This window comes from Sinohyriopsis cumingii, unplaced genomic scaffold, assembly GCF_028554795.1.
Source record: "Sinohyriopsis cumingii isolate HCF-2022 unplaced genomic scaffold, ASM2855479v2 utg000262l, whole genome shotgun sequence".
NCBI classification, from domain to species: domain Eukaryota; kingdom Metazoa; phylum Mollusca; class Bivalvia; order Unionida; family Unionidae; genus Sinohyriopsis; species Sinohyriopsis cumingii.
Genome location: NW_028315883.1, coordinates 266159 through 288702, shown reverse-complemented (window position 1 = coordinate 288702; position 22544 = coordinate 266159). Strand labels below are relative to the sequence as shown.

At 35.7% G+C, this 22544-nt stretch overlaps 1 protein-coding gene across 3 annotated transcripts; it reads left to right on the top strand.

Annotated features, from left to right (window-relative positions):
- The first annotated feature begins 7293 nt into the window (after nt 1-7293).
- LOC149774376 (heat shock 70 kDa protein 12B-like) lies at nt 7294-22267 on the top strand. Of its 3 annotated transcripts, none has more exons than XM_089945353.1 (7): nt 7294-7369; nt 7870-7933; nt 15481-15815; nt 16374-16592; nt 17573-17723; nt 18665-18990; nt 19470-22267. In XM_089945353.1, exons 3-7 carry the CDS (start codon nt 15504-15506, stop codon nt 20214-20216), a joined length of 1755 nt encoding a protein of 584 aa, XP_089801479.1. In that variant the 5' UTR covers nt 7294-7369; nt 7870-7933; nt 15481-15503; the 3' UTR covers nt 20217-22267. The 3 variants fall into 3 exon arrangements, with proteins under 3 accessions (XP_089801479.1, XP_089801480.1, XP_089801478.1); XM_089945354.1 differs by lacking the exon at nt 7294-7369 and adding an exon at nt 8745-8831 and having other exon boundaries at nt 7604-7933; XM_089945352.1 differs by lacking the exon at nt 7294-7369 and having other exon boundaries at nt 7604-7933.
- The last annotated feature ends 277 nt before the right edge of the window (nt 22268-22544 follow it).

The following is a 22544-nucleotide window of genomic DNA, read 5'->3' as shown; positions in this document are numbered from 1 at the left end:
TGAATTACGAAGTTCTTTGCAGCCAAATAACTGCAGTACAATTGCACTCCGTCACTTAAAACCTCAAAGTGTTGAACTGCTACAACAAGAGTAACTGCATGATTAAGACGGCTATATCTATCAACATAATTCTTCAACATTTAATTTCCAAGGAGTATCATTAATGTAACTTAAATGACTTACTTTCTTTCTAACTTATAAGGATCATAATGCAAATCATGGAAAAGATTTTGAGGTATGTGTAACTGAGTCAGAACTTTATCACCACTTTTGACTCAGTGGAGTCCATATTAGTTCCTGCTACTGCACAGATCTTTGACAACGTATGTTTTAAATCAAGAACATAGTCATTAAAATTAATTTCTGAACACTCATTCTTTTAATAACTGTAATGGTCCACGCACAGTATGTCCAAAAAACGAGTTAAAAGGGACCAAATCCGAAAGGTTCTTGAATTGATTCCTTAACAGCAAATAGCATTAAATGCACACAATCGTCCCAATCTTTTCCGCTATCGAAACAATATTCAGTGTTTGATGAAATCTTTCTTAAGCCTCTTTACTTTCATGGCGATAAGCAGTAGACTTAAACTGATGGATGCCTAATTCACGCAGAACCTGCTGGAGAATTTCGGACATAAAATTTGACCCTTGATCAGATTATACAAATTTGGGAAGTCAAACGTTGTGCAAACAATTGATCAGAATTGTGTTAATGCTTTAGTTATAATATTCGTCAAATGAATTTCCTCTGGGAATCTTGTTGAATCAAACATTATGGTTAACAAGTAATGGTTGCATGACACGGTCGCAAGTAATGGGACTGACACAGTCAACCTATATTCTGCTAAATGGTTCGTCAAATACAGGAATTTCGTTTGGGAATCTTGTTGAATCGAACATTATGGTTAACAAATAATGGTTGCATGACACGGTCGCAAATAATGGGACTGACACAGTCAACCTATATTCTGCTAAATGGTTCGTCATATACAGAAATATATGGCAGATATATCGTGATTTGATTCTCCAACCATTGGACGCGTGTGACAAGATTGGTAGCTATTTCAGTTGGGTCGATGCGGCTTTGTAGTTTGTTACCTGGGTGGGTGATGAAACTGGGAATTGCTTGGAGTCAGGTTTGGAGTACGATTTTGTTTTAGGTCGAGATATGGCTTTGGGTCTACTGATTTGTGTAATTTGCTTCCCTTACTGTTAATTAATATGGTAAGTTCCATTGGGTGGTATCTTTGCTTGTTTCCTGTTGCGTGAGCGGTCTGTGGTGTAGAGCGTGTGTCCCTCACATTTTGCCTGGTTTTCGTTGCATTGTATTGTATCTTTCCGGGGAGTCAGAGGTTTGTCCATGACTTTGATTGATTTTCTCTGCTGAGCTTTGCTCTATTGTTCTCTCTTATAGTTCTGTCGACCCATGTCGATTCCCTGTTTGCACTACATTTGTTCCGTTGGGGTGTATCGTTTTGAACTTTTAGCTTTCAAAGTACCGTTCTTTGGCTCTTGTCCTTGTGTATGTACTATTTCTGGTCTTAGTTCAGTAATCTTTTGACTGGCGAACACTTTGCTTTATATGCTTTAAGCATCGATGTGAAGGAAAACACATCACTTCACGACAAACTACACGTACATAACATGAAAAAGATAGCAATGCGCTGACCTGAAAGAAACACACTCTCCTCATTTTATAAACCAACACACTATTACCAAGAAATACACTATACTCCATCCCAACACAAATTTGAAAATGGAGCGAAATGTTATCAAAATACATACACAATCACAAACAGCCATACACCAAACGTATCAAACACACTATCATACAAGCAATAGGTATAAAGGGTTGATAGACAAAACTTTAAACCCTCACATACAAGCACACACTATCGAACGAAATATGAGCTTTTGATAGAGGTAAACTGATACACACACAATCACACCCATCCACAATTATTTTGTGAGCAAATTGAATAGCATCTTTTGTCTGGAGATATGATGCCTCTGAAAAGGACTGTTTATTTGCTCCAGTGCACCGCATACTCCAGAACGGGCACCAGTCACACAGCATCGACTCCAGTCATTCTCATAAGCCACTGTAAAAGTTGGAAGTGCAGAGAGTAAATGGTCTGCTGCAGCACCCCAATCATCTGTTTGAGGGACTCTGATGCTTCTTTCCTTCTGAACTTTGTCGTTGTGCCTGTGGATGCTGCTGTGGTGGTTGTCGTCTATGTGCTAATAGCATCTCCGAGGCCCAGACCTCTGTCTGTGGAAACATTATTTTTCTCTGCTGAAGTGATGTCGTCCTTGTCACCACAATGACCTCGCTGGTCTTCCGAATGATCAGGTGAGGCAGTATGGTCGTTACATGTGCTTTCTTTGTTTCTTCTTCTTCCTGTGTTTTCCTTACTTCCTCAATAGCTGCCATGGCTAGCTTGTCCAGGAGGCGACTAGCATATTACAGATGCATCTTGAGTTTACCCCTAGAGTGTGGAGTATTTAAGTGGTCTAGCGGGTAGGAAATGAGCCATTATCCCTCGCCTTTATGTATACATTGACTTGCTGTTCAGTTCAATGTCCAGGTGTGGAGAGGGCGGAAAGCGACGACGGGAGCGCGGCTCCAGCGCTGCAGCAACCGCCCCAGTCATCCGGTTATCTTATTCTAAAGTTGTCATCCTGCAAATTAGGTATATTAGGTGTATTGGGGATCCATTTTACGGCTTCGTTGATTGCCCTGAAATCAACGGTATACATTGGGCTTCCGTCTGTTAGTCTGCTTCCAAATTGAATGTTATGACTCGGGATTATAGTTGCGGCGGATGTACGTTTAGTTCCGGCGATTTTGATCCATCGATGCAAATAATAGCATGTTTAGTGTACTTCTGGTCAACAGTTTCCTTGATTTCAACAAGTATTTTAGTTGCATTGTCTTCTTTGTTTCCCCGGTTTAGAGCTTATCTGTTGATATTAGGATGTTGGTTTATCCATGAATTTAAGTATCTAATTGGGTTTGTGTGCAGGTTGTTTAGTTGGTATTCTTTGCATTTCTCATTTATTATTTTTCCTCCTGGTGGGTTAAGGACTAGAGTTTTACTAAAGGCCCTGTTGCATTTGGATATAGCGTTTTTCACTGTGTCATCATTTTCATGGATCGATAATCTTGCGGAATACCTTAGTAACTGTACCTTTCTTCTTGGTTGTAATGGTAGTTCACCTGTCAGTATTTCAAGTTCCTTGATCTCTTTGTTAGGTTTCCTGTGCCTATTTTGATGGCCTAGTAATGGATATTGTTTAACGCTTGTAGTACTGTTGGTTTAGCTGAATTGTAGACCTGGCATCCATAGTCCATTTTTGATCTAATTAGAGCTTTATATAGCCTACGAATTTTATCTTGGTCAGCGCCCCATGTTGCTCCTTTAATTTTACTTTGAAACTTAGGTATTGCTTGCATCTGCTAATCGAGTCTTGTATATGTGATTTCCTCGTCGAGCACCATACCTATAAAATCTGGTTTCCTTGACAAATTGTATGGGAGTATTTTGTAGAAGTATGACAGGGTATTTTTTTCTCTTTTCTCTTAAATGGATAAAATAACATTTCAACTGTTCTACTGGTTGAGATTTAAAAACCCCATTTATCGGCCCAACTTCCAATCGCATTTAGGTTCGTTTTAATCTCACTCATAATATTATAGTTTTCAGGGTTTCCAGGTCTCCAAATTCCACTATTATCAGCAAACTGGGACATGTCTAGTTTGTTTTTGTTAATTTACTTTCCCAGGTCATTGACCATGATATAAAATATAGTTGGGCTTATCACACTACCCTGTGGGGTTCCATTACCAAGATTATAAGTCTCTGAATATTATCTGCCATTTTTGTTTTAATTTTTCTCCTCAGTTAGAAAGTTATTTATCCATGGACGTATTCGGCCTGTTATTCTATATTGGCTAGGTTAGGCTATTAATTCTTTAATCCGGACTAGGTCAAATGCTTTTTCAAGGTCAAGAAAAATGGCGATTAGTAGTCTATCGCATTTACGTTTGGCCTGAAAGGCCAGTTTGTTACTAGTTTCTAGTCGAATTAGTTGGTCGATAGTACATCTTGTATTCCGAAATCCACATTTGTTGGTAGTAATGAGGTTGTTGGTTTCGTGATGGTATTTGAGTCTTTTGTTAATCATAATTTCCACGATTTTGCAAATGTTGTTTGTATGGGAGAATGACCTATACGAGTTAATAGTTGATGGAATTGTCCCCGGTTTTGGGATGGCTTTGACTATTACTTGTTTCCAATTTTGTGGGATGTTACCTGAGCGTCATATTAGGTTGATAAGATCGAGCATAATTAGTTCCTCGTTTTCAGGTGTATTTTGGTAGGTTTCATAGCCCAGTTGATCCTCTCTGGGTAAGGTACTTATTGTACTATTTACTGCATTTCTCCATTCATAGATAGTAAAGTCATCATTAATTGGTGACCTGTCACTATTGACTGCCTGGTCGGAGAATATTTCAAGATGTTTAATTTCAAGTAATTTACATCGTTCTATGAATTTAGGGAAGTGACGTCTATTACTGCTAATCTCTGCGAAGTGTTACGCAGTCGAGTTTGTTTGGCCTTTATCAGTGACTGCTGCTGCATTTGGGTTTCAGTTAACTCTGCTTGGAATGATTCCCAGTCGGCTTTATCAAATTTCCATCTGGGTTAGTTACTCGGGGTGTTTTTACATGGACAGTGATCACTATAGGGAAAAGGTCGCTACCAAGAGTGTTATTTCGTAGGGTTTCCCAGATGATAATTGTTGCTAATTGGAGGGTGCTTATAGTTAAGTCAATGGCTGTTTATGTACCACTTCTTGGGTTGGTTCTAGTAGGGGCACCATTGTTGATTATTGTTAGTTTGTCTTTTTGGATCCATTTTTCAATTAATTTGCGTCTTTGCTCTTGGTATTAGCAGCCCCAGATTTCGTTATGGGCATTTAATTCGCCACATATTAGGGTGTTCCCCCCCCCCATTTTTGGATATTAACTTCATGTTTAGATTTAATGTGGAAATAAAATATTATTTAAATAATAAAGATTAATGTTCTAGTAAATGTTTCAAATTTAGTAAAATACCCTTTTTTCAACATGATTGTTGCATTAATCGCAACTATTGAATTTTATACTATTTGGCTATCATGAAGTTAATCGAGATATAACTGTATGTATTATATTCTAAAATGCAGAAATTATACAAATATATAAAGTTGGTAGTGTAATCATATATATATATATATATATATATATATATATATATATATATATATATATATATATATATATATATATATATATATATATATATATATATATATTTTTAAATAAGGTTCGTTTGTTCGTTGAAGAATCAGGAGACTCTGTCTATCTTACAGTCGATCCCAACGTACCTCATTTCCCACCGTTTTGTTAAGAGAACCTGAACTATTTCCTTCGATCTCTCTCTAACAATGGGCAAATACATTTCTTAACTTATGAGTAAGTCCTTCTCATAGCAAGAAATGAGAAGAAAGTTATAATCAAATTCTTATCAGAACAGTTGTATTTAGCTTGACATATTTTAGATACGCTGAAACAAACAAGAGGGAAAAAAATCACAAGAATATTTCAGTGAGTTTCGTACTTGCTTTTAAATTCAACGTGATTAAGCATCCGCAATATAATCTTTTTATGTTGTGTGCAAACGAAATTTCGTCACGCATTAAAAAAAGTTACCATATTGAGGTTGATCTTATGTCCCTTTAGATCGTATGAGCTAAACAAATTCATTGCCTCGTACTTTTGCTTGTGATTTAGTATGCAATCCTTGTATATATATATATATATATATATATATATATATATATATATATATATATATATATATATATATATATATATATATATATATATATATATATATACATTTTTCTTTTTATGACATATGTTTGATTCCCGTACGAGCGATCGCTTCATCTTTGTTGTTAATGATTAGTACTTTGACAGCAATTTGCAAAGCCGTCTGACTGGAATAATCTCAAACTCGTCTAAGTAAGTCCAGGAACTTTCGTACCCATCTGTGGTAAAACAAATATGCTGTCCTGTTGGTAATCACTACATTCATCAAATTTAATGTTCTCCTTAATATCATTGTATTAGTTATCTCTCACGGGGATGTCCGCGTTTACCTCTGTCGACACCCGCTATCAAAAAATCAATATTCAAAACGATCAACTCGTATACATTTTTGAACTAGTCCGAGAATGAAGAAACCGAAGCAGCAAAAATCTTTGATACGACAAAGATGATGATTCTATAATTACCCATTTAGAGTTACGCATCACCCTCCCCTCCAGGGCAGAAAAATCCCTATAACAAATGCTTTCATCACTGTAACGGCCTAGTAATGGAAAAAGTTGGAAATCCTTCATGCTTTTCTTATATCACTTTTATGAAGAGGAAAGATGAGCATGGGCGGACCAATTTCTTACAAAATCACTTACTATGCAAAATTAGGTAAAGGCACAAAAAAGGACTGGGATAAAGAGGATATCGATCATGCACGCTGTAGTTCAAAATTAACTAACAAAGCCGTCAATCACGAAATGTGTTACGGCACGACCCAATCTGCATCTAGCATGAAATCATGCATTCGTAGCCCCACTGTAAACTGTATATATATATATATATATATATATATATATATATATATATATATCCATAAATATGTAATCAAGTAATTCGTAATGGTACACTTCCCATATATAAACTGGACTCTAATTAACATTTTCTTTACCTTAATCTCTACTTTTCACAGGCAGACCATCCATTTCATCGGTAATGAAATTATTCTTCCTCATTATGATACCTGCTGAAAACGTCATTGCTACTACTTTGTTTTGTAATATAAAAGTCGTTCTAGTCAGTGTTGTCTTCATTACATGGAAATGCATATTCTAAAAGGTTAAATGTTACCGTATATCTTCGGTAACATGTACAGTTGCTACAGAGGATGCGACTTGAATGGAGAGTGACTAACAGTGAAAACGACATGGTAAAAAGAAAGAATAAAAACAGGCGATGATTGTCAACACTGTTTTTGTATAGACCACTTTGGGAAACGATTAATAATGAAACAAAGATGAAGGGAAGCAACTCCAAATCTTCTTATTGACAAGAATGTAAGTGTAATTTTTATCTACCAACGACAGTTGTTTATGTAGTGATATTTACACCCCGGAACTGTCTAGAGCGGAATGGTTCAAGTAGCAAGCTAGATTTTTAAACTGAACATAAGCCCTACCTAACACATGAAACAAGGAGTTGTTTCTCGTGTGGAGATACAGTATGTTCATACAGTATTTTGCATCAATCTCTCTATCTCTCTCTCTGACTCCATCTCTCTATGTGTCTATGTATGTCTGTCTGTCTCTCTCTCTCTTTGTCTCTCTGAAAATCAAGTATATCTCCCGAAGTTATTATTTTCATTTTAATTCCGGAGATATCAGTAAATTATAAAAAAGGAGTTATTGTTGACTTTCAGAGGAATATGCTTCATCATGGTGCAATAACCCGGATTTTCCATTACGCAAGCAGTAGACTAATGAATAACATTAAACACGTTAGTGAAAAGAACCCTTGAGGCAACAACAGAATTGCAATGCTTACCGGACCAAAAGTAACGGAGTGTTTTGAAATGTAATTTTAAGTGAGGGACATTATTGATATCACTGATAATTTATAGTCAGTACATAATACCCGTGTCAGTAAAGTAGACATTATGCATAGCTGAACCGGGAAGTAAATTACACTGATTGGAAATGATGTTACATGTACATATTACAGCTTGTAACCGTGTGGCAGCCAGCTGAAGAAAAAAGGGAAAAGTGGCAACAAGTACAGACGAGAGGTAAGTAGCAAAGTTATTAAGTTTAATAAATGAAAATGTATATGTTGTGAAATAAGGTAATGTACAACAATGTTTGCATAAAACGAAGACTTAACGGTTAATTTCCAATGTGTTCCCAAGCATACTGGATTTTCACTTCTTTCGATTTCTAATATACGACCATGTTTACCTTAAACCATTGGCCTCACTAGGTGCTACGGGTGGTGGTGGTGCAGAGCACACCGAGTGACACTATCAAAGGGGGTGACACCAAAATGACTGTCTATACACAAAATTATGGTCTGTTACGGAAGGAGGTCCATGGGGGTGACACCATGAGTCACCGCACTCGGTGACACCAACCCTAGTGATACCACTGCCTTGAACATAATATTGCATGTCGCGTAGGCTCGGACTAACGTAACACATACTATCATTAACTTTAGAGGAGGCATATATGTATGTATGTATGTATGTATGTATGTATGTATGTATGTATGTATGTATGTATGTATGCATGTACGTGTGTATGTATGTATGTGGTTACGGTACGTCAACACAATCCTAACTAAATAGTGCCGATGAAAAGTTCAGTTTTAATAATGCAAATGTGATTGTTTTTTGTTTATAATCCTTTGGAAGATAAAGTCTGTGCAATCTGGGAACATTTCATCTGTCATTGTGTTTGCATTAAAGGAAAATCTAGGGACACGTCTGAAGTACAATTCTTTGTTAGTGACTAACACAAACACTGATACCTAAATTCAGTCTCAAAAGTGTGCTATTTCAAAGTCTGGATAGCTAATCCGTTTCTGTGTTTTGCTCTTTCTAGGTCTGGATAGCTATTCCGTTTCTGTGTATTGCTATTTCAAGGCTTGGTTATCCACTCCGTTCCTGTACTTTGATATTTCAAAGTCTGGTTAGTTAATCCGTTTCTGTGTTTTGCTATTTTAAGATCTGGTTACCTAATCCGTTTCTGTGTTTTGCTATTTCTATGTATATTTAATTTAGTTATATTTGATTTACTATATATGTTTATTTCAATTTAATTGTTTGATTATATTTAATAAAATGTTACGTTTCATAATCTGCTTTTGTAATGTAAATTTATTCACTGAAGATGAAACTTTTCCAGAAAATAGTTTGACCTTGACTGTTCGCTTTATTCAACACCTGGTGTTGACCTAGGTCCTGACCTTAATGTACAATTAGTAGCAACCACGTAAATGAGTTCTATTTTTATTTTAAAATGATCGGTTGTTGTCGAGGTCATGATGGGACTACTGATTTAGTATGTAAACAATATAATATTTTTTTATATGTAAACATGACCACGTGAAAATTCAAGTTTTAAACCATCGTATTAGAAACGTAAACACAGTTGGGATTTTTTCTTTAAACTGTAAGGTGTCGTTCGCAGTTATTTCAAATTACTTGGATTCAAAAGGATTATTTCTTTTTTCCTGGATATTAAGTGTGCTCATATGATATTCCTGAACAAAGACAGCTCTTATAAAAATTGATGTGGATTTCCAAAACTGGAGTGATATTTCTTGCTTCTACAAGGAACTGTAGACTTCAGCACTACAGGTTACAGCATACGTCATCGTCTTCCATCTTGGATTCTTCGGCGGAACTCGAACTTGAAATCATTAGAACATTTTATTATCAGGAGTACTTAAATTTTATGCGTGGATTATTCCTTGATTGTTTTTGGATTTGATTCTTAAAACCGTAAGTTCATATTTTTTCATTTCTACAGAATTTTTCCAGGGAAATAAACTATTATATTTTTTTTCAAAGCATGCTGTTTTCACTCTTTCTTGTGTTACTGTTTATTCGAGCCTAAACACGTAACATAAGATTATTTCAAGGTCTGGTTATCCAATCCGTTTCTTTGTTTTGCTGTTTCAAAGTCTGGTTAGTTAATCTGTTTCTGGGTTTTGATATTTCAAGAGCTGGTTAGCTAATCCGTTTCTGTGTTTTGCTATTTCAAGGGCTGGTTACTTAATCCGTTTATGTGTTACTATCACTCCCGCCTGTAATTGGTAAATAATATATAAGTAGATATTATAATGATCTTTAGTCAAGTTCTAATGTTATTAAATCAACGAAACGGATATGTCAAATTAAGTTTTATTTTAGTCAAGTTATTATTCTTGTTAAGACGACATATTTGAGGCAATGAAGGCATATTTAAAAGAACATGTCGGCGTTGTATTTAAAACTTTGCAGTTTGTATTTGAAAATACCAGGCAAAATTACAAAATGCACATAATAAGCATATGTAAAGGTATGCAAATTTGCATGCGGCTTTATTAGCTTATTAGCAAATTCACTAGGATTTTAAGATGGGTATGAAAAATTGTAACGATGTATTTGCTGATGATTACAATGACAGGAAGTAGAAAAGAGTAAAATAAGGTTTTCTTAAATAACTGAAAAACTAAGTGCATTTATTATTATGATTAGTGTTATTATTATTAGTAGTAGTATTAGTAATAGTAGTATTAGTAGTAGTGGTAGTGTTGTTATCATCATCATCATCTGTTTGAGGTGAATAATCTAACTACAAATTTCATACTTTAGCTTACTTACTAGTGCACACATTTTTATGTAGCCATCTGTCAAGTCATGCATACGGAGAGACAAAAACTAGACACTCGTCCCGACTTCAAAGTTTTGCTTTCCTCCAATTGTTCAAGAAACCATTATCTTCCTGTGGCAGGATGAAGAAAGACGGCAAGCACACACACACATACAATCAAAAAGTAAAGTTAAAGATAAATTCATTAAAATAGTACGCGTGTATATTTGATTTGCATTCTCGTGCTGACGTTTGCAAATCAAGAATACTTACGTCATGCAGGTAACGTTCCTGTGCAAATTTATCTATCTATCTATCTATGTCTCTCTCTCTCTCTCTCTCTCTCTCTCTCTCTCTCTCTATATATATATATATATATATATATATATATATATATATATATATATATATATATATATATATATATATATATATATCGACAAGTACGCATGGAAGTAAAACAAATAATATATGTAAGCAATACCACATTCACAGCCTCCCTCCCATATATATATATATGGGAGGGAGGCTGTGAATGTGGTATTGCTTACATATATTATTTGTTTTACTTCCATGCGTACTTGTCGAAATACCAGTTAAGTGTAAGACGCTGCGAATTAGTGAGGATATTATAGTGATGTGCAGTTCATACATAACAATGCCTATATTCTCTCTACTTGACACTTAAATACCATGGAGAGATTGTACATTCATTGACTCTCTCAGGCATGTAGCATGACCAGAACAAGTAATTACTGTTATATTTGATCTGAATACTGGTTTACTTAAATGCTCATTTTCGTTAAAATACCATGGGCATCGTGAGCTCAATCAAGGGAAGGAACTGTCAGGAAACACTATTATTATTTGCAAGAGTTGCACTTCTTGGACTGTTTTGGTCACTTCAAATAAATGTAGGGTTGTGTAATTTATTCGTTACATTCGTTACACGTTACCGGACAGCGCGATTGATGCCTTATAATCCAGCAGCGACAACTGCCTCAGGGGCGAAGGAAACATCAAGCGTATTGAGTGAATATTTATTTATTTTATTTATCAGATAGTATTAGCAGTGAGTTTGCAAAACGCTTCTAAAATGTTAATTTATGAATGAGTTTATATCTATTCTTCTTCACTTTCTGAAGTAAATTATAAAATAAACATGTTCTACCGTATCTTTATAAACTGCGCTGACATATCTTGGTTTTCAACATGCACGATTGCATAGACTTCTGCCTTTGATTTTCAAGTAAGTGATTATAGACACAAAATAATATGTATTGGAGTTGGCCCACCAAGTATATTTTCGTCATAGATAATGATGATGTTGGCTTGATCTATGGATAGGAATGTATGTTTGTATACCTATATACATGTGTGTTTATACATTTTGGCAATATAATCACCTGAGAACTCCCGCATCTTCATTTACGTTTTCATATATTAACAACTGTATATACAAATCAGTGATTATATGCATGATCTGTAAAATATATATACAATGTGTATGCGTTTATGTGTGTATTTGATATTTTCACGTCACGTAATAAACACTCTTTAGTATTTCGTTCTGAACGTTTGTTTTTTTACTTGCGTATCAACTTTCGTTATATTGATTTGATAATGGCATCTGTTGTCTCTTAAATCTATCTTATGTCTTTAACACGTTCGCATAGAAGAGGTTTTTAAATGAATATAAACGTTGGCTACAAATTAATACATAATGTTTAAAAAATCCTTCTTAGAAATTATTTAACCTATCCGGCTGTACACACTAAAGATAAGAAACGAGCTGATTATTTTCGTGTTTTCTCGCGATCGTAAAGATTTTGTGATGAAATATTAATCCCTACCTCATAGTCATTAAACAGAAGAAAAAAGAAATGAATAAAAAAGTACAGTATAATTAAATGGAGAGAAGAGAATGTATCGAGGAAAAACGAGAAAAGGACCATCAATAAGCCTTCTGCATAATTTCGTCGTCAGCGATATTAATCGTTTGGGGAGAGGATAAGGCAGATGCCATTGATAGTTATTCACAACAGCTCCTTGTTAACGAATATAACAAAACATAATTTCATATAATTATCTTTATCAATACTAGTTAATAAACCTAATATTAAATATTAGTCACAATTTCATACACCAAATATTTAAAATTTGCAATACATTTATCCTATTTATTCTCTCAAAATATCACTGGAAACCGATCTGACGCTGTTTCTTTACAGTTCCTCAAAATATATCAGTAGCAGCAGACACTTGAGTAGTATTGTAAAAAAATTCGGTTTGGTCACACATTATGCATTCATCATGGTCACGTTGTCTAAATGAAGTGCTTATTGCGCCTGCTTGGCAAGACTTCCATGAGGGATGCATGAACTGTTGTCAAACGATGCCTTTTACAAGACTACATTCTAAGACAACATGTCTTGATTCAGAACAAACCATACTTGATCCATGGTTATATAATTGTTTTCGACGAAAACTTCTAGATAGATTATGCTCATTATTGCAAATTATACAGTTCAGCAACCATGTCTCTCTTTGTCCGTTATGTCATTTATACCATGAGCCAGAGTGGATACACTATCATCCAGCACATTTTTATCATGACTAGGCAGTAATATTTTGTTAGTGCACAGTGTGGCTACTTGACCGGATCGTATTTATTTGCGAGTATCACGTCATTCCTGATAACGGTCCCAGACAGTCCTGGTGTGTCTTGGTGGCTTACTGGGTGCTTGATATTTTTTTTAATTCCTCTTGGCCCTTTCATTATATGACCATCTGCTAGTCTTATCGAGTACATTTTACAACAGAGCCCTTCCAACTCGGGTATTGGCACGGATGTTGTTTCGTTCTTGAACTTGTCAATCACTGTTTTAATGCTTACATCAGCGAGTTGGATCAGTTAAACAAAGATCGAGGTCGAAACAGGTTTGTGTACACGTCATCGGTGAACTATATTTCATAGTTCATACTCTCGGCACCCGTGAACAGCATCTTGGCCTGGTCAGCGTGACCATAGTGAAAGCCTTAAGAGTATGCTTGACCGCTCATTACATTGGGTTACAGCGCTACAATGCTGCTTCTGTGAAATGCTAAAACGTTATCACCGGGTATTTTCTTTGAGACTAACGTTAGTGTTGAAACAAGCTTTATGACCAGCCGAATAAGTTTTTAAAAGCTGGATATTGACTCGCTTTATATTTTCAATCATCTCGTCAAACACACTGCTGTTTATTAGCTTGATAAAATCTTTATCATAGTCGTGTGTTGCCAAAGTTCTTCCTCGTACTAAAACCAGTTCAGGTCTTAAGCCACTGTTCTTGTCTGAACCGCAAAACACGAAGGATTTTGGTCAGTCTAAAATTAAGCTTGAGGTCTTGTTACAGACTTTTGTAGTGCATGACGTACTTGGTCTTTGGCATGAGATTTTGTACCAGTTTGGCATAATGTAGCTAATACCAAGTTGCTCCTTGCGTTTGGTGGTGTCAAGACTTAACCAGTCACCCTCTCGCTGTGACGTTTTCAGGACTCGGCGTATAATTGTTGTACAGATCATGCAACTCTGGTGCATTCTCCAAATCCACTTCGAGAATATACCCTGTGACATCATTGCTCTAGAGTAGCCTTTCCGTGAGCTGCATGGGATTTATCCACTTGAAATCACCGACCGCCATTTGCTAAGACTGTGCCTAGTTGGACTCAGGTCATATAAATATATTTGGACTCTTTGTTGGCATCATAATCAGGCAAGTATGTATTGTTCGCGACTAAGTCCCTGGACGCGCTCACTGAGATCACACCATGAATTTTGAAATGACAACACACAAGCGTCAGGCGTGAGCAGCACAGTTTTGACCACTTTGAAGCAATCCTGTCCATGTCAGTCAAGAAAATCTGCCCGCGGAAAATCAGTCAGGCACTTTTGTCAGAAAAATAGCACGTGTTAGTGCTTGTTGCACCGACCATGCATTAAACCCCAAAAAGTTCTCGATCCAGCAGTAGTGACCATCATTATCATTGTGCACGTACAGCAAATCTACGCGGGGCTTGTTTCCCAAAGTCGCCCAGTACAGTGGGTATATATGTGCCTAATCATGACTAAACACATTTACTGAGATTTAACTATGTTTTTCAAACCATGGTATGTCTTGTGTCTGCACAGGATATGTGAAATGAGACACCAGACAGACAAGCGTGTTTCGATACCTTACATAGTTTGGATTTTTATTCTGGATGTTATAAAACGCTAACAATACTGCCCACACAATACACTTGTTTGCATCGTATTCTACGTTTACACAACTCTGGCTGGCGCAGATTTGTTCAGGAAGAGACAGATAAGAGCGAACTTTATGAGAATTATACCCGGCAGTGTTGATCTAACAGTTCACATAGACACTGAATACCCAACCAGAGTATTTGCGTTAAAACTTGTCAATACTGTCAGTGAATTTTGTGAAACAAAAAACTAGCAATATCAATGTTGTTGTTGTTTGTTGGCAACGGCTTTGAATGAAAGCAAGTTACCCGCCTTTCAGTGCTTTCACAATCAAGTATAAATAAACTAGCCTTCGTGCACAAATAGGAAGCAATTTACAAGCCTCGATAAATTATACCGTATCGAATAACCTTTCCTTCAAGGAACAGAATATTAGAGGCCGTCACAATCTAACAAAGTAAAACATCTTGACCGTTGCACAAATGCCTTGTTATAAAGCACAATCGACGTGGCAAAATGTAACGACTTGATTTGTTTGTGTCGTCTCTATCTCCAACTGGCTTCGGATAATTGTAAACTGAGGAGAATTCATTCAAGTTAAGTGGTATTATGCTGTCATGCTGAAAAAGTGTACCCTTTGTAAGACTATGCGTTTACAACGTTAGGAAAAATTAGAACTAGTGCCAATTATGTTAGAAAACCTTGTCAGTTAATGAAAGTTTGTCTTCTGTTTTCCAAATTATTGTTTAGAAAAGCAACGATAACCGGATACAATGACAGGCATTGACCAAGGGAGGACGCTAGTGGCAGCCATAGATTTTGGAACTACATATTCGGGTTATGCCTTCTCCTTCCGCAGTGATTTTGAAAAAGATCCACTCAAAATCCATGCCAATCAGTGGACAACTAGTTCAGGCTTACATGTATCACTAAAAACATCTACTTGCGTCCTGTTCAAACCAAACAAAGAGTTCCACTCCTTCGGATTTGATGCAGAAGACAAATACAGTGAACTGGCAGTGGAAGAGAAGCACAGTGACTGGTTCTACTTTAGAAGATTCAAGATGGTGTTATATGATAAACAGGTGACTCCCTCTCATGCTCTCTCCCATACACGGGAAGATGTATTGAAATATTACATCTCTGCAAGCACTTCTAACAGTGAAGCTGATTTATATATAATTTTTTAAAAAACAATCTTTTGAAATGCATTGATAATTCAACGAATCTACAAGTTGCATGTATGTATGTAATTTCAAAGTTTTGTGATAAGAACAGCCAGAAAAAGAAAAGAATTATGAAAAAGTTTAAGAATAAGAAGATAACGAAGATAATGACGAGTTAAAGTGCGCAAATAGCAAAATAAATTTACCTTCCTACAATAACATTTTTATGAACTTGCTGAACCATAGAGCTAATAATGTTTACATTAAGGAAAAAGTGTCTATATATTCTATAAAATATCATACACACTGGATAGTATATTTTCTTCTAATTTGTCATTTCCGTTACAAACAAATGTTTGACAGGCGCGAAAATATATCGTTTACAATAATGACCTTATGTTCATGACGAGGAGCTGGAAACAACACATTTTGAGTTGCACAACTAAATGAGAACTTTCTAAATTCCTCCATGTATAGGAACTCTCTCGAGATATCGAGATCGAGGATGCGGACGGTAAACTGATGCGGGCCATAGACGTGTTCTCGGCTTCGATCCGGTACCTCCGAGAGCGTATGTTGCGGGCTGGAGTGGATAAGATGTACGGTTTAAATAGTGAGGAGATCCACTGGGTCCTCACCGTGCCGGCCATCTGGAAAGATGCCGCTAAGCAATTCATGAGAGAATCAGCAATCCAGGTTTTCTACATGAAAAATTTGATTATTTTCATATATATATATATATATATATATATATATATATATATATATATATATATATATATATATATATATATATATATATATATATATATATTACCATAATAATTACGTTAGCATTATATTTCTCGACCCTAATTAGAGTACTGGTGAAACACCTGATATCATGGACAATGATTTGAAAGCATTGTAGTTTCCAGTCGTCACCAGTTTTCGCCATGGACTGAAGCATTTCAATCTTCCCTTTACCAAACAGTAATTAGTATGTGACAACTGATCTATCCACAATGCTGGGTCTACTAATTAGAATGTCAACTGCTTCTAACATTAAAGATTTTATGTTTTAAAAATATATTGCATGCATATTTTAAAGCCAACTTTGAGTCACTCTTGAAAGGTTTTTCCAAAATTGGGGACTAAATGAAAATTTTATAGCAATATAAATTTTACTTGTTAATAGAGTCGAAATGTCAAAATCCAGTCAGCCAGGAAAAAGGGTGGTATAGAGTCGATAATGGACTCTCAATATGATGTGTCGCAGAGCAATTAAATCTCTAATAACCTGTGTATGGTCAACATTCGTCAATCAGTCATTAAAACAAGTGGAAAGCAAATCAAGGCTTCCTATGCTGACATTTATAAATTTAAAACCCATTGTAGCAGTTGGATCAACCTCAAAGGTACGAATATTTGAACCATTCAGCACTGTTTTTTATTTTGATTGGTGCTTTAAGGCACTCCAACTCATGAAGGTTATTTAGTGTCGAGACAGCATGAGTAGCGAGCTGAAACCAGAGACACTTCCACGCTCACCGACCGATGCTGGCTTGAAGGTAAGGTCTCAATCACCCACCAAGACTTCTCCATTTAGTAAAGTTGAAAAGTATTACTGCAAACATATGGAGAGGATTTGCAAAGTCTATCATAATAAGAAACGCTTTTCCTTAACAATTAAATAGGCTGGTATCGAGGGTAGCAATCTATCAATTGCTCTAGAACCGGAAGCTGCGTCATTTTATTGCAAGTATCTTCCAGTTGAGAGGATCTCTGGCGAAGGAGCGGTTGCCTGTTTCAGCCCAGCTTCAAGATATCTTGTTTTAGATGCAGGAGGTAATTATCATCTGTGAAACATTTTAATATGTGAAAGCGAATACCTTTTACTTACAGACGCTCAATGTCCCAGCACTGTGTGTTGTCATACATTAATGGTAGTATTAATGTTCTCTAATCTAATGTAGTAAATGTGGAGACAAATCAAATATCCTTTCCTAGCAAATTTGGATGAGGTAGGTTCTGCTTATTAAAAATAAAGATCTGAATGAAACTGACTGCTCAGTCCTGTATTTATATACACTGTCTATTGCGATATATATTTCGCACTAGACCCCACGTGACAGAACACACTACTTATTCTGCGTCGGTTTGGCCTATACATATGACCTTGGCCAACCATTGAGAAGTTACATAATTAGTACAGAAATGTCTATACCCTATCATCCACTGAGAAATTAAGGTATATGCGTCATTTAAGTCTTATTATTCAGATTATTATTAATAATTGTCAACACGTATGTAAGCATTTATTGATAGACCATATGCTTTTCTATGCTTTTAACATATTCATGTGACGTAGTCAGAATTTAACAAAAGATATTCTGTAATATTTACATTCATGAATAAATCTTAGAAAAACTAGATAAAATCATCTACCAAGATTTACAAAAAATAAAGGTATATTTAGAAGAGCTTTATCATGGTTTCGGTATGATATTTTGAACCCATTTTTAAGATTTACTTTATAATACTCTCTCTCTCTCTCTCTCTCTCTCTCTCTCTCTCTATATATATATATATATATATATATATATATATATATATGAAAATTTTCGGGGTAAAATAGTTTTTAAAGATTCTTTTTTCTAAATGCAATATGTTTTCGCTAAATTAAGATGAATTATGCTTTTTCACTTAAATATAGTAACTTCAGCTTTCTTTTTAATGTTATATTTAATGCGACATTACTTCCAAATTGTGAGACATTCTTTTTCAAGGTGGTACTATTGACATCACAGTACATGAAGTGCAGGAGGATGGCCGTCTGAAAGAGTTGTACAAGGCCAACGGCGGGCACTGGGGAGGAACAAAGGTTGATGAAGCCTTTCAGCAGATGTTGGTGGACATCGCTGGTGTGGACGTCATGGATGCTTTTTATTCGAAACATAGAGACGATTACCTGGAACTGTTTCGTGAGTTTGAACTGAAGAAAAGAACTTTCACCCCTGAGATGGACCAGAAAATCACAATCAAGCTTCCACTGTCACTTCATGACGAGTTCGTTCAACAACATGGTGAAGATTTCCGCAAAAGTATGTTGATGGTATGACAATGTGCTCATTTTCATATTTATATCCTCACATTTTGTCACAACATCGGGATAACATGATACATTATGTCAGAGCGTCCGTCCTTTATTCTGTTTTCTCGTAACCCTCCTAAACTGCTGATATTAAAATCACAAACCTGTTTAGTCATATATCGCTTAGAGAAATCAGATGCAAGAGGAATATTGTCTTTGGCTCTCAGATTTTAGGTCCTTAGGACGGATCCAAGATCATCTTTGCACAGATTTAAATTTCAATATTTCATAATATATCTTTAAAGCAATTTATATATTCAATCACAGCAGGAAATATATTTAAAGACATGGTCGAATTAGCATTCTAACTCCTGCATCAATGCTTTTTTGGAGGGTGGGTTGGTGGTGCTTGCGTACAGGTTGAAGATCGTGAGGTTGGGCAGTGATGGTATATGAACAATAGTTGGTTATATCAAACTTGCTTTGTTTTCTTTCATTAGCGTCAAGAACTCAGCGGGAAATTGACCTTCGCTGGCGACAAGCTTCGCCTCGATCCAAAGGTTATGAAGGATCTCTTTGGCGATACCTGTTCAAGCATTGTTGATCATCTTCGAGAAATATTCGAGGAAAGATCTGTCAGAGGGACAGACACCATCCTGATGGTTGGTGGATTTTCTGAATCTCCGGTGTTGCGCCAGGCCATAAAAGACAACTTTCCCGACAAGAAAGTAGTGATTCCAAACGAAGCCGGAATGTCTGTACTTAAGGGGGCCGTCATCTTTGGGCACAAACCTACCATTGTTACACAGAGGGTCAGCAGGTTCACATACGGGGTAAATTCCTACAAATCATTCCTGCCGAACGTGCATGAAGAGACTAGAAGAATACAACATCACGGAGAGAGCATATGTTCGGTTTTCGACAAGCATGTAGAAATCGGCCAAGCCATACCATCCAGTGGAATGTTTGAAGAGCGCAGATATTATCCTCTAGACAGTCGGACGCCTGTGATAAAAATTGTCGTCTACACGTCCACAGACAAGCAACCGATGTACGTCGATGATAGGGGATGCGAAAAGCTTGGAGAAGTTATTGTTGAATACGAGGATATCACGGGTGGAAGAGACAGACCAGTCCTTGTCAAGATTATATTTGGTGGCACTGAGCTCGGCGTTGAAGCTATAGAGGAGAAAACAGGCAACAAAACACGAGCAGCATTTAACTTTCTTGGTGAGACAAATGCGTAACAATTTACAGATATTGGAGTTTACTTAGAGGGATTTTAAAATGGATTTTTACGTTAATATTCATGTATTTTCCCATGCACATGAAATATAACTATTTAGCTGTATAATGCACACTTCACGTTTATTTCATCAAAGTTTATTAACCTTATCCGTCACATTGTAATTACCAATAAGAAATTTGGCTGTATTTACGATTGTCTGGAAAATGAAGAAATGTAGCGTAAACTATGACATATTGATTATCGACATTGTGAATTTTTTTAGCTGTAATCATAGTGGGCACATGAACAATTAAAATAACCTCCAACTAAGAATCTATTATCTATATTCATAGTGGACACATACCCATGAGACGTGTCGACAAACATAAATATATTTATTGGTTATCACACTGGACACTGGGCACGTAAACAACTGACCTATCGACAAGAATTAATTTGTTTATCAGTAATCACAGTGGACACATAAACAACTGGGCCAGAAACTATATGACAGGTTGTTGTTTTTTTTTCTCGCAACTACATCTTACAACTTTTTTGCCATTATCCAGGCTAGAGGAACCCGGACCCAAGACATATTGCCTATAAATCGCATGCAAAAATTTCACTTTGATTTTTAATTTTCTATTTTTTCAAGTTTATTGCCTATAAATCGCATGCAAAAAGTTCACTTTGATTTTTAATTTTCTATTTTTTCAAGTTCAAATGCATTTCCAGGAGATACTCTTTTTTGATTTTAACAAGATATTATTTGGTTTCTATTTCAGAATTTGAATTATTTATGAGTAGGTGCACCATAATCAATGGATCAGTTAAAAACAAACCGTTATTTCTATGTGATACAAATATGATTGTTAAAAGTTCAGGTGTTTTTCAACATTCACATATATTGATAATCATTCATATTTGTGCAGCGTTATCAGCATTGTGTCTAAAAGTTATTACACTTGTGGACCGTTATCAGCATTGTGTCTCAAAGTTTTTACACTTGTCGACCGTTATCAGCATTGTGTCTAAAAGTTATTACACTTGTGGACCGTTATCAGCATTGTGTCTAAACGTTATTACACTTGTGAACCGTTATCAGCATTGTGTCTAAAAGTTATCACACTTGTGGACCGTTATCAGCATTGTGTCTAAAAGATATTACACTTGTGGACCATTATCAGCATTGTGTCTAAAAGTTATTACGCTTGTGGACCGTTATCAGCATTGTGTCTAAAAGTTATTACACTTGTGGACTGTTATCAGCATTGTGTCTAAAAGTTATTACACTTGTGGACCGTTATCAGCATTGTGTCTAAACGTTATTATACTTGTGAAACATCCAAACTTCTTATTCATAACATAAATAAAATTAGATAGGATGTAAAACTATATGCTTTACGTACATGTGTTACAAATTGTTATCTTACCCCATTAGGCAAATCATGTAATTTATCTTTGAATAAGTAATGATGTATGTAAGAATCATTTGCATTAATACAAAATTTGTTTAATTATTTCTGGGACAAAGATCTTTGTTTACTCCCAATGAATTGTATTTGTAAAATATGAGAACTTTAATAGGTTTATATTGCATGTTAAATTGCACGAAACTGAGTCAGTTAATTCCTATTTAATAGCGCACCTGACCACAGTAAATGAATATATTTAAATCTAAGGCAGTTAGTGCAATTAGGAAAAAGACATTGTTCCATGTGGACCCTATTAAGAAGAAAGGTTGAGGGCGACAAATTTTCCAGTTTTTTGTCCACTGGGCATTTAAAATATATATTCATTTTCTTTTTGTATCTATTGAGTATGATGTATGATTGAGGCTTGAAGTCGTGATGCAAGGCAAATTTTGATTTGCCATAATTATCGTACAGTTGTACTTGTTTAAATCTGGTTTTGAGTATGAATTATTTAGTTTAAATTCAATTCAGTGGTAGAAGTTTGAAGAAAATTGTTTGTTTAATTTTTTTTAGCAGAATCATTTTGCGAAAACTGGCCAAGTAGTTAGTTTCAAAGAAAGCAAAAGGGAAGAAAATGAATAAAAGGGGAACACAATCATCTTCTGTAACGTGCCATTCATGAACGTATTATATTTTTAACGTCTTTGGTTTTTGTCTGGCAGTACTATGTAGACTCCAGTGATAAACTACCTTGGACAAGCCAGGCATATATAGCTTATATGAGCTGTTGAAGTATAACTTTGTTTTGAAATCAATCAGTTCTCATCACAAAGTTATAACCGAATGTTCTGGTTTTGATTCCAACATTCATGCATAATTAATCTTCATAAAATAATATTCACCTTCCGACGCAAACAACTATTTCCCAGTAG

Bases quoted from the DNA above. Each gene is read 5' to 3' on its own strand.
- LOC149774376 (XM_089945353.1), top strand. From the start codon at position 15,504: ATGACAGGCATTGACCAAGGGAGGACGCTAGTGGCAGCCATAGATTTT. The intron at 15,816-16,373 runs GTGACTCCCTCT...CTCCATGTATAG, and splicing joins TGGTGTTATATGATAAACAG to GAACTCTCTCGAGATATCGA. The intron at 17,724-18,664 runs GTAATTATCATC...TTCTTTTTCAAG, and splicing joins TCTTGTTTTAGATGCAGGAG to GTGGTACTATTGACATCACA.